The sequence below is a fragment of the Macaca thibetana genome, chromosome 10, assembly GCF_024542745.1.
Source record: "Macaca thibetana thibetana isolate TM-01 chromosome 10, ASM2454274v1, whole genome shotgun sequence".
NCBI classification, from domain to species: domain Eukaryota; kingdom Metazoa; phylum Chordata; class Mammalia; order Primates; family Cercopithecidae; genus Macaca; species Macaca thibetana.
The window spans coordinates 87,099,158-87,115,913 of record NC_065587.1 but is presented as its reverse complement, the minus strand read 5'-3'; the positions used below and the strand labels follow the sequence as shown (position 1 = coordinate 87,115,913).

General features: G+C 45.1%; 1 protein-coding gene across 6 annotated transcripts in view; it reads left to right on the top strand.

Annotated features, from left to right (window-relative positions):
• DZANK1 (double zinc ribbon and ankyrin repeat domains 1) overlaps positions 1 to 16,756 on the top strand; it is a 97,403-nt gene that overhangs the window by 74,349 nt on the left and 6,298 nt on the right. For all 6 annotated transcript variants that reach the window (XM_050745344.1, XM_050745346.1, XM_050745345.1 and 3 more), the window contains 5 exons: positions 7,624 to 7,727; positions 9,721 to 9,795; positions 11,883 to 11,979; positions 12,423 to 12,523; positions 16,266 to 16,346. In XM_050745344.1, coding sequence (XP_050601301.1) covers positions 7,624 to 7,727; positions 9,721 to 9,795; positions 11,883 to 11,979; positions 12,423 to 12,523; positions 16,266 to 16,346 — 458 coding nt within the window. The remainder of the gene's footprint in view (positions 1 to 7,623; positions 7,728 to 9,720; positions 9,796 to 11,882; positions 11,980 to 12,422; positions 12,524 to 16,265; positions 16,347 to 16,756) is intronic.

Here is a 16,756-nt window from a genome sequence, read left to right as displayed (position 1 = left end):
GGTCACATGCCACCCTAGTTTACTGCCTCTAAGTCTAGCCTAGCGCTAGGAGTTGCGTAGGAATTTCAGTCTTTGTGTTCTAGACTGCCTTTCAAGTTTACCTGTGATCCCAGAGCACCTTGGCCCGCAGTGGTGAGGCTTGCTGAGAAATTCAAGTTCAGACCACTAGGATGAGCAATTTCCCTCTGGCTAGGGTTGGTCCAAATGCTCCCTCCATATATGGGCACTGGCTGAGCTTCATTCTCAGCTGTGACAGGGCAGTACTGAGTTCAATGTAAAGTCCTCCCCATCACTGTGCTCTCCCTCCCCAAAGTGCACACATTTTCTTTCCATGCTGTGTAGCTGCTGCTGGGGGATGGGGAAGGATAGTATCAGTGATTTAAGACCATCTCTCCTGCCCTTCTTGATGCCTCTTTCCACAATACGATGTTAAAACCAGGTATTGTGATTGCTCACCTGATTATTGGTTCGTGTAATGGTGCTTTTCTGTGTGCAGATAGTTGTTAAAATTTGGTGTTCCAGCAGGGGGGATGAATGATGTAGGCTTTTTCTGCCATCTTGCTTCACCTCTAGCTTGTTGAGCTTCTTAGATGTATACATTCATGTCTTTTATCAAATTTGGGAACAGTTTGGCAATCATCTCTTCAAATATTTTTTCTGCTTCATTTCTCTGTCTCCTCTCCCTCTGGGATTCTCATGTAGATGTTGGCATGCTTGATAGCTTCCCATGGGTCTCTTAGGCTCTGATTTTTCTTCATTCCTTTTTCTTTTTTTACATTGTATAATATCTATGGACCTATTTTTCAGTTTGCTAATTCTTTTTAATCCTACTTCACATTTACTGTTGAGCCCTTCTTGTGAATTATCTATTTTAGTTATTGTACTTTTCTGCTACATATTCTTATTTGGTTTTCCTTTGATGTGTTTATTTATATTCTCTTATTTTAAGAAGAATTCTTCCTTATTTTTTATTTTTATTTTTTATAGGCAGAGTCTTGCTCTGTTACCCAGGCTGGAGTGCAATGATACAAATCACAGCTCCCTGCAATCTCAAACTCCTGGACTTGAGCAATGCTCCAACCTCAGCCTCCCAAACAACTGGGACTAGAGGTGCACACCATCATGCTTGGCTAATTTAAAAAAAAATTTTGTAGAGATGGCGTCTCACTATGTTGCCCAGGCTGGTCTCAAACTCCTGGCCTCAAGCAATCCTCCCACCTGAGCCTCCCGAAATGCATCATAATTTCTTCTATTTTTTTTTTTTTTTTTTTTTTTTTACTAAGAGTCAGGGTCTTGCTCTGTCACCCAGGCTGGAGTGCAGTGGTGCAATTATAGCTGACTGCAGCCTCCAAATCTTGGGCTCAAGAGATCTTTTCACCTCAGCCTCTCGAGTTGCAGGGACTACATGTACATTCCACTACTCCTGGCTCTTCTTTTGCTCCTTTTAAGCATGATTTCCTTTAGTTCCTTGAGCATATTTATAATGGCTGCTTTGAAGTCTTAAATCTTCAACATCTAGTTGCTATCACAGGCAATTTCTGTTGCATGTTTTTTCCCCTGTGTTTGGGTCAGAGTTTCCTGTTTCTTTGCATGTCTCATGATTTTTTTGTTGGAAACTGAATGTGTTAGATAATACATTGTATCAACTCTGGGTACTGACCTATCTTCCAGGCTTCTTGTTGTTGTTTGTTTGTCTATTTATTTAATGACTAACTGGATCATTTTAGTGAACTGTATTTCACCCCCACGGTATGAAGCTTCTGATGTGACTCCATGGAGAGTGTAGCCTTGACATGCACCCTGTCACCACAGGATGATGGTGCGTTGGCAGGGCTCTCTTTGTCTCTTTCCTGACCACACCTAGCCATTAAGCTCTACTTATTGTTGGATGATTTCTCTATTGTTTTCAACCATGACCTAGGGCATAAATTGCTTCACTTACTGATTTAATTAAATTTGGCATCCTTTACGGCAGGGGTGTCCGATCTTTTGGTTTCCCTGGGCCACACTAGAAGAATTGTCTTGGGCCACACATAAAATACACTAAGGCTAATGAAAGCTGATGAACTTAAAAAAAAAAAAATCTCATAATGTTCTAAGAAAGTTTACGAATCTGTGGCCCGGCGCGGTGGCTCACGCCTGTAATCCCAGCACTTTGGGAGGTCGAGGTGGGTGGATCACCTGAGGTCGGGAGTTCGAGACCAGCCTCGCCAACATGGCAAAACCCCATCTCTACTAAAAATACAAAAATTAGCTAGGCATGGTGGCAGGCAACTATAATCCCAGCTACTTGGGAGTCTGAGGCAAAAGAATCATTTGAACCCGGGAGGCAGAGGTTGCAGTGAGCCGAGATCGTGCCACTGCACTCCTGCCTGGGCAACAGAGTGAGAATCCATCTCAAAAAAAAAAAAAGAAAGAAAGAAAGTTTATGAATCTGTGTTGGGCTCCATTCAGAGTCATCCTGGGCCGCATGTGGCCCGTGGGTTGGACAACCTGGCTTTACAGGGATAGTTTTTTAGGTCAGTGTTTGAATATTTTTCTTACCTCAGGAGGGCTCTTCTTAGCTGTTTGTTTCCCTGATCCTCTATTTAGCTCATATCTCTAATGAATCTTCTAGTCTTCTTTTAACTGCTTTTTAACACACCCTCCATTGTTTTGAAAGCAGCCTTAGGCTTGAACTTTCCCACACTTTGTTGCAAATGAAGTCTGTTTCTATGGGGAGAGATTCTGAACTCTGTTTTTTGACCTGCCTCTTCCCCTGGGCAAAATCTCTGAGCCAATGCTCTGGATGGAGACAATGGCATGTTTTTTTCAGTGTGGCACCATTGCTTTAGGGGCTGGGTAAGCAGCAGAGCAGGTGCAGCTGTAGCTTTTGTTCTTCATGACATGCTTCTCCCAACATTGGACTTGTGCTGAATGAGCTAGGAATAGGTGGTCTGGACCCCAGTATTCTCAGTGTCCCAGATCAAAGGTAGAACATCCATCCCATGAATGGTAACTAGGCAGAGAAAGGGAGCCCCCATCTCTTGATCACACTTGGCCAGAACTTAGCCTGTGCAAAGGGCAACTGGGACAGGATGAGAAATACTGAAGTCCCTGACCTTCCTTGGAAGATACTACACCACTTTGGGAACTCTGAGGAGAGGGAACCCTGTGTACTCTGCTGCACCAAATGGAGTGGAGTTTCCATCATGCTCAGCTGAGAAGGAGTAGAAGGGAATGGCCCATGGTTCAAACACCACAGACTCTCATGATTCTGAGTTTTGGTATATTTTCATTAAATGTTTATTTTCTGTATGGCTTTAGAACCATTTCTAGATACTTAAAATACTTGTGATGGATTTTGCTGTTTTTAAAAGTAGTTTGTTAGCAGTGACGAATTCATACAGGTCTGCAGCAACCTCAGTTCTTGCTTCCAAGGAGGAAAGAATTTGGCCGACAGGCATAAGGCAGAGTGAGAGACTGAGGCAAGTTTTAGAGCAGGAGTGAAAGTTTATTGAAAAGTTTTAGAGCAGGAACGAAAGGAAGTACACTTTGAAGAAGGCCAAGCGGGTGACTTGAGAGATTCAAGTGCTCTGTTCAGCCCTTGACGTGAGGCTTATACATTGGCTTGGTTCCAGAATTTGCATTACTTCTCCCCAGATTCTTCTTGGTGGGCACTCCCCATGCGCCGTGGCCTGCCAGTACTTGGGAGGGACCACATGCGCTGTATGTTTACTGAAGTCATGTGCTTGCTCACTTGAGGCATTCCCTTATCCATTGAGTGTTCCTGGAGAAAGATCATGTACCAGTTAAGCTCTGCCATTTTTCTTCTTAGTGCACATGTCTGAGCCCACTCGCCCAACTCCTGCCATCTCGTCGGGAAGCTGCTGATCACCAGCTTCAGGTGTTTTCTATATATTGGGAGACCACTGTCCCCTGGCACCAGCTGCAGCCAATTGTTATTTTAGAGAAAGTTTAACAACTGCCTGACCATCATCTGATGGTCACCTGACATTTCTGGGGGTCAGGGGAGCCTTTCCTGCCCTGCTCATGTCTCCCTAGCTAACTACTCTAACAATTTTACTGGAGAGTAAGTCCACTCAAATCCCTAGGCTGCCATGCGAGAAGTTGGTCATTCCCAGCTCTTCCTTTGCCATCTGGATATGCTTAGTAGGAGTCAAAACCCAGCCCACAGTCTGACTGAACTCTTCCAGATATAAATGTCATATCAGACCTATGGTAGATTGTCTGCAGAGATGACCAGAATCACTCCTCACATCCCCCCTGTCCTTCGGAGGAAGAGGCTATTTCTCTTCTTTGGAATCTGGACTGACCTTGTGACTTGCTTTGACATAGAGAGCAGTAGAAGAGACACCATGATAGTTCTGGGCCTAGGCCTTATGAGAGCTGAAAGCTTCCACTTAACTCTCTAGGAAGTCAGCACTGTGTAAAGAAGTTCAGTATAGATTGCTGAATTAGAAGAGATGCCACATGAAGGAGAACAGAGCACCTGAGCCAGCACCCAACCCAAAGACTCCAGACATTTCAATGAGTGCAGATGAAGGCTGAGCCATCCCAGACAGCTCCCAGTAGTTTGTGCCATCTTCACTGAGGCCTTAGCCTTGTGGATGAGATAATCTTGGATCCCATAGCCCTATTTGAGATGGCTCAACTGACACCATGTGGAGCAGAGATGAACCGTCCCTGCAGAGCACTGACCATATCCTTGACCCACAGAAGTATGGGCAGTAAAGTGGTTGATGTTTTAAACCACTAAGTTCTGGGGTGTTTTGTTTGGTAGCAGTGGATAATAGAAACAGGCTTTCAGTTTCCTGTGGCAGAAGCTAGTCCCTTCAAATCCCCTCGTTCAGCCTGAGCTGGAAGGGCACAGATCTCACCTCCCCATGGGGACTCACAGTCTTACAATGACCCTTTCCAAAGGACTTCCTCACAAGGTCCTTGCTCAGTGCTTTTTTGAGAGTTGAGATTTGATTTTAGAAATATACATCTAGGCCAGGTGCGGTGGCTCGTGCCTGTAATCAGAACACTTTGGGAGGCTGAGGCAGGCAGATCACCTGAGGTCAGGAGTTCGAGACCAGCCTGGCCAACATAGCAAAACCCCATCTCTACTAAAAGTACAAAAATTAGCCAGGTGTGGTGGTGGGTGCCTGTAATCCCAGCTACTCAGGAGGCTGAGGCAGGAGAATGGCTTGAACCCGGGAGGTGGAGGTTGTAGTGAGCCGAGATCATGCCACTGCACTCCAGCCTGGGCAACAAGAGCAAGACTCCATCTAAAAAAAAAAAAAGAAATATGGATCTATGGTATTGTAGCTTCTCAGTCAGAACCTCATTTTTAACATACTCCTACATACGTATTTATTTTCATATTATCTGTGTCCACTAAGAATGTAAGCTCCTTGAGGGCAAGAACTCTGTTCATTTCTGTATCCTAGCCCTAGAATAGTACATGACCAATGGTAGGTGCCCAGTAAATATTTGTGGGATAAATGGCTACTTTGTGTCAAACAGTGTGCTAGGCTCAGTATGATCTCTAGTGTTGTCTCAATTACTCATAGTGGACTCTCCAGATGCCCCAAGCCAGATCTCAGCCTGCCTGTTCTCAGTGCAGCTGTGATGGATGGTTTCACCCATCGTTGCTAGCATGCCTCATCAATTGTGCCCCATTCTCTCTCTTGCTGTTTTATTTAAATAGTTGTATGTCTCTTGACTTTGCTGCCTCCAGCTTCAGAACAGGAGAAGGCTGCCTATCCGCACACAGGTGCAACCCTGAGGCACTGGGAGTTAACATTACTTGGGCTGCCCTCGCTCATGGGCAAAGGAACCGGGGAGCAGATCCCCTAGCTTCTCTGTCCTTCAGTGGACAACTGTGAGACATGTTCTCCATGGTCCTTCATATCCCCAGCAAGATTGGGCCCCAGTTGCCCAAGGTATTAACCAGTTTTTAACACATTCATTCTTCCTTCCCTTCCCTGTCTTGCTCTTTATACTCCATCACTTGCATGTCCCACTGTCACCTTCCAAAGAAACCACCTGTCCTAAGTCTTTATCTCAGGTTCTGCTTTCAGGGGAACACAACTAAGAACACTTAGGTTCTCTTGTTTAATGTCACAATAACACACGAGGTAGGGGGTATTAGTTCCATTTTATTAGGTAAGAAAAGTTAAGGCTTAGGGAGATTTAAGTGTCTGGCTCAACATCACTAAGCTAATAAATGGTAGATTTAGGATTTAAACGCAGGCTTGTCTGAACTCCAAATTATGTGCTCTTTCCACTGAACCGTGCTGCATGACCTTGGAAAATCCCTCTGATTGCTTTCAGCTTAGTGTCTTTATTTGGTAGATGGGATCTGATGTGGGTTTGCAGAGTTGAGTGGCCACAGGGCACAGCAGGGGCTGTGGCCGGCTGGAGAGCCTGTGCCCTGTCCAAAGCAGCCAGCTGTTCCTTGGCCTCAGGTGGTCAGCCTGTGTGGGAAGGTGAGCCCAGCACCCCTGCATCTTCCGCCTGCATATGAGAAACCAGGCATCATACTGACATGAAATCTGTCAAGTTTTAAATGGTGGCAACTAATTCAAATGTGTCTTAAACCCTATGCAAACTGGAAAGGGGCCTAAGATAACTTTTTAGAGTGATGGAAATGTTTTATATATTGATTGGGGTGTACACGTTTGGCAAGCACCAAATGGTACATTTAAAATATTGTGTAAGGGCTTGGTGCTGTGGCTCACACCTATAATCCTAGCACTTTGGGAGGCTGAGGCAAGCAGACCACTTGAGCCTAGGAGTTTGTGACCAGCCTGGGCAATGTGGTGAAACTCCATCTCTATAAAAAATACAAATAGTAGCCAGGTGTTGTGGCGCATGCTTGAATTCCCAGCTACTTGGGCAGCTGAGGTGGGAGGATCATCTGAGCCCAGGGAGGTCAAAGCTGTGGTAAGCCATGATCTAACCACCGTACTCTAGCCTGGGCAACAGAGTGAGATCCCATCTCAAAATAAATAAAATAAAATATTAGGTAAGTTATTATAGGTGGGATAGAATCATAGAAAAAGAAAAGACCCCATGTGTGGCAATCAAAATATGTTCTTTTGAGATTTTTTTTTTTTTTTTTTTTTTGAGATGTAGTCTTGCTCTGTTGCCCAGGCTGGAGTACAGTGGTGCAATCTCACCTCATTGCAACGTCCACCTCCCGGATTCAAGTGATTCTCCTGACCCAGCCTCCTGAGTAGCTGGGGCTACAGGTGCGCATGCCATCATGCTCAGCTAATTTTTGTATTATTAGTAGGAGCAGGGTTTCACCATGTTGGCCAGGCTGGTCTCGAACTTTTGACCTCAAGTGATCCACCTGCCTCAGCCTCCCAAAGTGTTGGATTACAAGCGTGAGCCACCACGCCCGGCCTCTTTTGAGATTCTGTAATAGTCTGTGATTAATCATATGTAACAAACAGTTATGGGGGAAAATGGAACTTGTTCCAGGACATAGTTGAGGTTTACTAAGGAGAGTCCATCACAAAGTTTAACAAAGGAAATCAACCTCTCTGAGACCATATGTTCCATGCTAGTATTTTTCTTTCTTAGCCTCAGGAGAATCATCCAGATGGCTGGGTTTCTCTTCTTTCTTAGGGTACTGGAGAAGACAGCTGGATCACATCTCTGCTCACCTCAGGTGTTATGCTCAGAACAACCCTGAATTCCGGGCCTTGATTGCAGAACCCAGGATGGGAAAGGTGGGTGAGATGAAATTTCTACTCCACACGTGTCTATGGGATCAGGCTGAAGGAACCCTCCATGGACTTCTCCTAAAACTGCATCTTGCCTGGCTCCTTTCCCTTTCCTGTTCTGCTTCTACACGTTCTTACTCTTCTGCCTTGTGAACTCTGCTCTAATAAATCATTTGCACACGAAGATTGTCTCAGAGTCTGCTTCTGGGACGTCTGACCTAAGACCTAAGACAACAAGATTCTGAACATCTCGTGCTCAGACGCCACATTGGAAATTCTAAGAGTCAGAATGAAAGATCCTAGAACAATTAAATCCAGCCAGATTGTGCACTTAAATCATGCACTGTTAATATATAGCCATAGTAACATAACAGCTGCCATTTTACAGTGCACCCAGCATCAGCATTGTATTCATCATTCTCGTCTTCACAGCAAACCTGCAAGACAGGAGTATTACCTTTGTGATCACTTTTTAAAAAAATAACCACAAATTTCTTGACTGTCTTCCCCTCACATGGTAGAATCTGTGTCCCCTCACCTTGAATCTGGGCGAGTCTGTGACTGTTTAACTAACGGACTATGGTGGAAGTGATGCCATGAGACTTACAGGGCTTGGCCACAGAAGGTCATGTGGCTTTCTCTTGCTTGGCACACTCACTTCCAACACTCCTTCTTGGAGCTCAGCCACCCTGCTATGAGAAGCCCAAGCAACATGGAGTGGCCACATGTAGGTGCGCCAGCTGAACCCAGTCCTCAAGTCATCTCTGCTCGTGAGCCACATGAGTGACCAGACTCTAGATGATTTCAGCCCCCAAACATCCAACCACCTCTAGCCATTTGACTCTTCTAGCTGAGGCCTCAGACATGTGGAGCAAAGACAAGCTTGTCTGCTGTGCCCTCTCTGAATCCATAGCATAATAAAGTGGTGGTGGTTTAATGCCACTAAGTTTGGGGTGGTTTTTCACACCACAGTTGATAATCAGAAGAAGCCTTATTTGACACCCAGGATTATTGAAGCTCAGAGAGGTTTGGTGACCTGCCCAGGACTACGCTGCTGGGTCTCATGGGGTTCAAGATTTGAAGCAGATCTGTCAGACCCTGCCAGAGTCCCATGTCCTTTCTTTGATATTACATTGCCATTAGAAAAAGACAGCTCTATGAGAAGACCTTTCCTCTGTTTGTCGCAAGACTAGAAGGAACTTTATGAAATAGACTGTGTACTCTTCTGCTGCCAAATAGGCCAATATCGAGATGATCTCATTTTCAAGTATTGCCCAATTTCCTTTGATAATCTATTTTGGTAGTTTATGAATTCTTCAGCCTAATCCAGAGATCTGCAAATTATGGCGGTTGGGACAAATCTGGCCCACTGCCCAGTTTTATAAATAAAATTTTATTGGATCACAGCTGCACCCATTCCTTTACTTATGTGGCTGCTTTGTGCTATGACAGTAAAGTATTCCCGATACAGAACATATGGTCCACAAGACCTAAAATATTTACTATCTGACCCTTCACGAAAACATTTCTTGCCCCTTGGCTGAATCTAAATTCCTATTGCTACTTACAGAGAAAGCTGCTCAACTGTGATACTTGTCCCTTAATTGCCAAGCCCTGTCCCCACCCCCTACCAGGATACATTTTCCAAGGTGATGACATCTAGTCATGTGGTTTGATTAAAGTTCATCTCTTGAAGAGTGTATGTATAGATTTGGATCTTGCCTTTTTATTCAGTTTGGCAGTCCCTTCTCTTTAATTATTTAGCTTATTTATAATTAGTAGAATTTAGATATGGTTGGATTTGGATCGCCATTTTCTTCTTTGTTTTCTACTTATCTCATCTAGTTTTTGTTGCTCTGTTTTTCTTTTTACTTTCTTCTGTGTTATTTAAATATTTGGTTACATTTAGAGTTTAACATCTCAGAATTTCTATGCTGTTACTTAAGGCAATGAGTTCTACACCCACAGTTATGAATTCTCTCTACAACTCTTTTAAAAGCTTATCTCTGCTACTGTCCACGAAGATGGTTGTGAAGTTAGCATCAGACTGAATTATAGTCAAGTCTCAAACAAGGTGAGTAAGCCTCCAGAAGTTACTCATTTGAGAATTGACTGATGTAGTAAATTGAGACTTACAATTTATAGAAATGCTTCTGTGTAATCCATAGAAAGGAAAAGTTTCAAATATTATGAAATGCTACTAGAGGCAAGCAATTTCATAGAATTGGATAAACAACATAAACCTCAGACAGACACATAAAGATATAGTGAGAACAGGAGTTGTTCTGTAGTTCTCAGGCTTATTCAGACTCACTGAAGTCTGATGACATGTCTGTGATACAATTGATTTGGGGAAAGACTAACAAAAATATTTGCTGATATGCACTTTGACATATTTTCTTCTATAAAATAAACCAAACTTTGTGGCCATGTGTCCTTGATCTTCTCTTTTATATGGTGACTGAGGCATTGCCACAGAGCCTGTGTGTTTCGAACATTAATTGATTGACATTAGCAGCTTTAGTTTCATTGGACAAGAAGTCAGAATAATTAATCAATCCATTAAGAAACCAAGGAAAAGGAGGGAAATTAACATTTATTAGGCCCTGGCAAGGTGCTGATGGTGTTGCTGAAATTGGGATAGAAACATGGGCCCTGTCTAACTCACAGGGAGGCTGCGAGTATCTAATGGGCTAATGCACATGAATGTGCTTTGAAACCAAATAAAGCACTAACTGCTGTTTTTAATTGTGTGGCTAGAGCAGAGCTTGGGTCAGAGAGGAACTTCAGGGGAAGGGAAGTGAGAAAAGCAGGTCAAGGCAGGGGAAGGGGCTGAATGAGCAGGTAGATAAAAGCAAAGCTGAGCTTTAGCCTGATCCAAGGGAACCTCTGGAGGATGAATTACGCCACAAAGTTGCCCCCAGTTGAGTCAGGGAGGAGAGGGAGCATAACCTCTAGGGCAAGGCAGCATCCACCTCCTGAGGGCACTTTGCTGGAGAAGAAGGTCCAGCAGTGAACTCTTAGCAGCTACACAACAGCTGGGCTGAGTAACCTGGCCAGCTAGTGAGAACGGGGTGGGCCGCCAGAATTGGAATAACTGTTCCCAGGTGATTTTTTTTTTCTTTTTCTTTTTCTTTTTTCTTTTCTTTTTTTTTACAAATTCTTGCTCTGTCAGCCAGGCTGGAGTGCAGTGCACAATCTTGGCTCACTGCAACCTCCACCTGCTGGGTTCAAGCAATTCTTGTTCCTCAGCTGCCTGTGTAGCTGGGATTACAGGTTCACGCCACCACACCCAGCTAAGTTTTGTATTTTTAGTAGAGATGGCGTTTCACCATGTTGGCCATGCTGGTCTCGAACTCCTGGCCTCAAGTGATCCACCTGTCTCAGCCTCCCAAAGTGCAGGGATTATAGGCATGAGCCACCACACCTGGCGCTTAGGTTTAATAAATCTTTTCTTGGCCTGTGTGTTCTAGTTTTCAGGAAGTAGCAGGCTATTGCCTGGGACAAGAGCAGGCAGCCACTTGAGGGTGCAGGGGGATTAGTCCGGGTGCACACAGACTTCTGTGTCTGGACTCATTATATAGATGCCCCTTTTACCGCATTTTGCTTTTCCAGCATGCCATTGAGGTAGCTCATAGTATTTCCACTTTCCAGGTGAGGAAACTGAGACTCAGAGAAGATAAGCAACCTGCTTCTTCCAAGGGCACTAAGTTAGTAAGTGGCAGACCCAGGATTCACACTTGGCAGCCTGGGACCTTCATCACGACACCCTAATTCCAAGACACTGAAGGACTTTAAGCAGAGAATTGACACAATCACTTATAAAGGGTATAAAAGGTGACTGGGACAGCCACTTGCAGGGAGGCTGGCAGGCCCCTGTGGAGAGGCTATTGTGATGGTCCCAGTGTGAGCTGAGGGGGCCAGGGCTGCAGTGAGGGAGAGGAGGAGGGGCCAGACTGAGCCGCTGGGTAAGCAGCAGAATGGACAAAGCATCCTGGGGGGTAAGGAGGAGTCAGGAAGGACACCCAGGTCTCAGGCTGGACTGTCTGGGTAGGTAGAGCTGTCCTTAATGAGGAGGAGCAGGTTCGCAGAGAGATCCTTCTTTCTAGTGGGACAAAGCAGCCTCATCATTCCTGGTGTTTGAATGTTTTCATTGGCCAGAACCTCTACCTGAACAAGGCGGTGAATTTCAGCGACCACCTTCTGAGCAGTGCTGCCGAGGGTGATGGGGGGCTGTGCGGCAGCAGGTCCAGCTGGGGTGAGTTATTCCCTTCTGGCAATTTTAAAACAACTAACCAGGAACACATGGACCTGGCGGGGATAGCAGAGAATTGCTAAGAGTTTGACAGCCCAGTCACAGATCTTGCAACTATGTTCCAGTCATTTTATTTCTCTGGCTTCTCCGAAGTCAGAGGTGAGACCTTTGAATTCCTTTACAGGGCTTGGGGAAATTCATTTGTGGGGTGCACGTTTGGACCTAAAAACTGAAGTCCCTTCTTTTCCTCTGCTTCCCACCCTTCCTCTGGTTCCTGGACAGGGGAGTGGCTCCAGGAGTCTCTCCAGCCAGGTTTCATCAAATAGAAATTTCTATGAAAGCCATTTTGTCCTCTGACTTTTGAGGGACATGGGAGTAAGAAATAACTCTTTGTGTGGGGAGTCGGGGGAGGGGCATCATTTTTTTCCCCAACTGTGTCATTTCAGTGAGTGACTACAGCCAGAGCACCTCAGATACTATTGAAAAAATCAAAAGGATAAGGAATTTCAAGACCAAAACTTATCAAGAAAAGGAGGAGCAGCTTTTAGTAAGTGTCTTTTGGTCCTTATGGATATTGTCTTCAGTCTGTGATTTTCAGGTTTTATTTGACTTTTTTAAAATGGAAGAATAATTTCTCATTTTCTGTTCCTTTTTTTTTTAATAAGGGCTTCTATTTTGTAGAGGTAGACTTCTTTAAAAAAGCTCAAGATTATGAATTAGAGTTATTTCAAAGTTCCCATCAGTTCCCTGAATCATCTCTGTGTTTCCTCTGGGGTCAGTTCTGTCTGCCTATCTTTCTCTTTCTTGTCTTTGGTTTGCCTCAAATACAGATCCTTGGTTATCTGGTCATTTGACAAATGAAGACTAGTTAGGTAGTGCAGATGCTGGCATGGTGCCCAGCATGAGGATGGGCCCTGAAGTCCCTGTGTGAGTGGATGGGCATGTTGTGGACAGACGTCCCTGGAGGGTGTGTGGGCAGGGAGCAGGAGAAAGCCTTCAGATCCTCTATGTTGCTGGTGGAAAAGGTCTTCCTCTGGTGGTGAGGGTGTTGGTGGTGTGAAGCATTCCTCTGGTGGTGAGGGTGTTGGCGGTGTGAAGCATTCCTCTGGTGGTGAGGGTGTTGGCGGTGTGAAGCATTCCTCTGGTGGTGAGGGTGTTGGCGGTGTGAAGCATTCCTCTGGTGGTGAGGGTGTTGGCGGTGTGAAGCATTCCTCTGGTGGTGAGGGTGTTGGCGGTGTGAAGCATTCCTCTGGTGGTGAGGGTGTTGGCGGTGTGAAGCATTCCTCTGGTGGTGAGGGTGTTGGCGGTGTGAAGCATTCCTCTGGTGGTGAGGGTGTTGGTGGTGTGAAGCATTCCTCTGGTGGTGAGGGTGTTGGCGGTGTGAAGCATTCCTCTGGTGGTGAGGGTGTTGGCGGTGTGAAGCATTCCTCTGGTGGTGAGGGTGTTGGTGGTGTGAAGCATTCCTCTGGTGGTGAGGGTGTTGGCGGTGTGAAGCATTCCTCTGGTGGTGAGGGTGTTGGTGGTGTGAAGCATTCTCACAGGTTTCAGTTTGTGATGAAGCTTTTTTCCTTTCCCTCTACACCCTCCCCGATGTCCGTCATGGAGGTCTAGGCTCTGCCCTTCTCCCTTCTTGGGCCCCATTGCACCAAATAGAATCCTTTGTTGGGCAAATCTTATACTTTCTGCAAAATAGTTATCAGGGCAAAGATCACAAGCCTCCTGCCCTTCTTACATGGGGGAGAAGGGGTAAGGCACCAGAGATCTCAGCTCTTCACCATAGAGCCCTTAGTAATCTACTCATGCATTCAGGCTGCACCCAACACCTAACCTCCATATTGATTAATTTAAGCTTTTGCAGGGCTCCCCTGGAGAGAAAACACTCCTACCTCTGGTCTCTTCAGCTGGATTTTTGTTTGTTTGTTTTGGTTTGGTTTCCCTGTCAGTCAGATTTCATCTACTTTCAGTCTTCTTGGAATTTCTCAAAATTACCAATTCACCGATGGTCAGTACCCTTTCAGAGTTTCCCATATCTTTTAGAGTTTTGTGTTTTAAAAATATATGCCAAGAATAATTCTAAAAGGGGCTTTGGAGAAAAAAGCAGTGGATGCCACCTGCTCCATCCCCAACCTTGCCTTTTAATTGGTCCTCTTTGACTGCAATGCAAAGAACAGATGTGATTAGCAGCAGGCCCCAAGGCCCGGGCCCAGGCCTGAGCTGGACACTTGCATGATGCCGGGTGCTTCCCTCCATGTGTGGTTCCAAGGCCAGGTCCTCAACGGGGCCTTGTCAGTGCAGGCACCAGCTGCCCAGCTTGCATGCTGATTCCTCTGGGGGTGGGGACTCTGTTCTTTATCTTTTTTTTTTTTTACACCACATGCTTTGTATGTAACAAACACCAGTAAATTTGGAAAGAATACGTTAGAATTGTTTTACCTTTTATTGTTTAGGACTTCTTGTACTCACCACCTTCTCCCAGTTTGAAATATTGTTAATGAGTATAAAAGAAGCATAGAGTTCCATAAACTGAACAGCTTACAATTTGGGAGACTCTACCTACTTACTCTGTGTATAACCTGAATCTCCCACTGTGTATGCCTTTTTTTTTTTCTCATTTGCATTTAGGGGATATGTATCAGAAGCTATAACTTTTGTTCACTAATTCAGTGATGATTTTTGAGCACACATGTACCAGGCACTGCTGTACGTGTTGAAAATATAACCTGAACAAAAGATGTAAACCCTCACACCTCCTCAAGCTGATAGTCCAGTGCATTCTAGTACACTTTTCCATGAGGAATGGAAATGGGTGTAAACAAGTGCTCCCCAAGATCCCTGCTGGGGGTTTACTGATTAGAGCACTTGGTTCTAACCTATTCATTGGTAAGATGGGGACAGCGAGAAAGGAGGCGGCACTGCCTGGACCAGGCATCATCTTCAAAGGCTCAGAGGCCTTGACCAGTGTCCTCATGGCCATGGCTTCACAGGAGCAAGGATAGGGAAGGTTTTATTTCCACTTTACAAATGGAAATGGTGGTCCTGTGACCACCCCACAGCCATGTCCGGGATCCAGAGGCAACATACTAAAAGCAATGTCTCTTGCTTTCTAAACAGCTTCCTTCAGTCTTCCAGCATTTGAAATTCTTTATATATAAAGATGAATATATGACATTTAAAAACATAGAAAGATAAGTTCTTCAGCCAGGCCCAGGGGCTCATGCCTGTAATCCCAGCACTTTAAGAGGCTGAGGAGGGCGGATCATGAGGTCAGGAGATAGAGACCATCCTGGCTAACACAGTGAAACCCCATCTCTATTAAAAATACAAAAAATTAGCCAGGAGTGGTGGCACGTGCCTGTAGTCCCAGCTACTCGGGAGGCTGAGGCAGGAGAATCACTTAAACCCGAGAGGCGGAGGTTGCAGTGAGCCAAGATCATGCCACTGGCACTCCAACCTGGGCGACAGAGCGAAACTCCATCTCAGAAAAAAAAAAAAAGAAGAAAATAAAAGATATTGAGATTTCTGAGAGCTTTTCTTCTGTGTTTTTTTTTTTTTTTTTTTTTTTTGAATCAGAGTCCCACTGTGTTGCCCAGGCTGAAGTGCAGTTGTGTGTTCTCGGCTCACTCCAACCTCTGCCTCCTGGATTCAAGCGATTCTCCTGCTTCGGCCTCCCAAGTAGCTGGGATTATAGGCATGCTAACACGCCTGGCTAATTTTTATATTTTTAGTAGAGACAGGGTTTCGCCATGTTGGCCAAGCTGGTCTCGAACTCCTGACCTCAAATGATCTGCCTGCCTTGGCCTCCCAAAGTGCTGGGATTACAGGCGTGAGCTACTATGCCCGGCCTTTTTTTCTAAAGAAGTCAATGTATTGGCTCATTCATTCCTCAGGGGAGTACCTTTTCTGAACTGTCATACTTCAACTGACCTTGAACACTTTATAAAGTATGCAAAATAAATTTTAGGACTCACCTGATTGCTTTTCCTAGAGCTAGTCATAATCAAATTAGTGTCGAGTTTCTGGGTTTTGTGAGGTTTCTCATGGCATCCTTGTCCTTAATATAAAACAGTGTCCATGTGGTAACCCTGCCTGAAGCAAGGTTTTGGAGCAGCAAGATTGACATTAGATGTGGATATTTGTGCTGTGGGCTATTGAAGACCACACACACACTCTCATGCACACACTCATAGTCACCTGCCCTTGTGACTTAGAATTCAACGTTGGAAAGAAAGTGTTTGCCTTGAGCGAATATTTTGAGGCGGGGGAAATGACCACATTCTGTAATCCTACAGCCTGAAAACAGACTCCTGCTGAAGGAAGTCGGACCCACGGGGGAAGGAAGAGTCTCTGTGATTGAACAGCTGCTGGATGAGGCAAGTGTCGCCAAAGGAGCAGGTCTCTCTGAAGAGGTCAGCCTGGCATTCCACCTCTGTCTCCTTCAGATGGAAGTTTTGTTCAATACTGTGAAAATTACACTGCCCTTTGATTAAAAACTCAGGGTGCAGTGAATGGCTAGTCAAAAGCTTGATATTAATTGTTCCCTGTTGCTAGTTTTTATATCAGAGAAAATAGGCAGAGAAGCACAGATGAGACCAAGGAACATGCATGAAGCTGGATAGAATCTCTGGCCCGTGACCCCATATTACCTTTATCCTGGGTTTCCTGAAGAAGCAAGTTGTCAGGGTGCTGCCCTCCCCTCCCCGCCCGTGCTGGGAACAGAAGTTTTGTCACCTGGGTCACTTTGTAGCTCTGTTAATTGTAGATCTGGTCTTGAGGTTCCTGA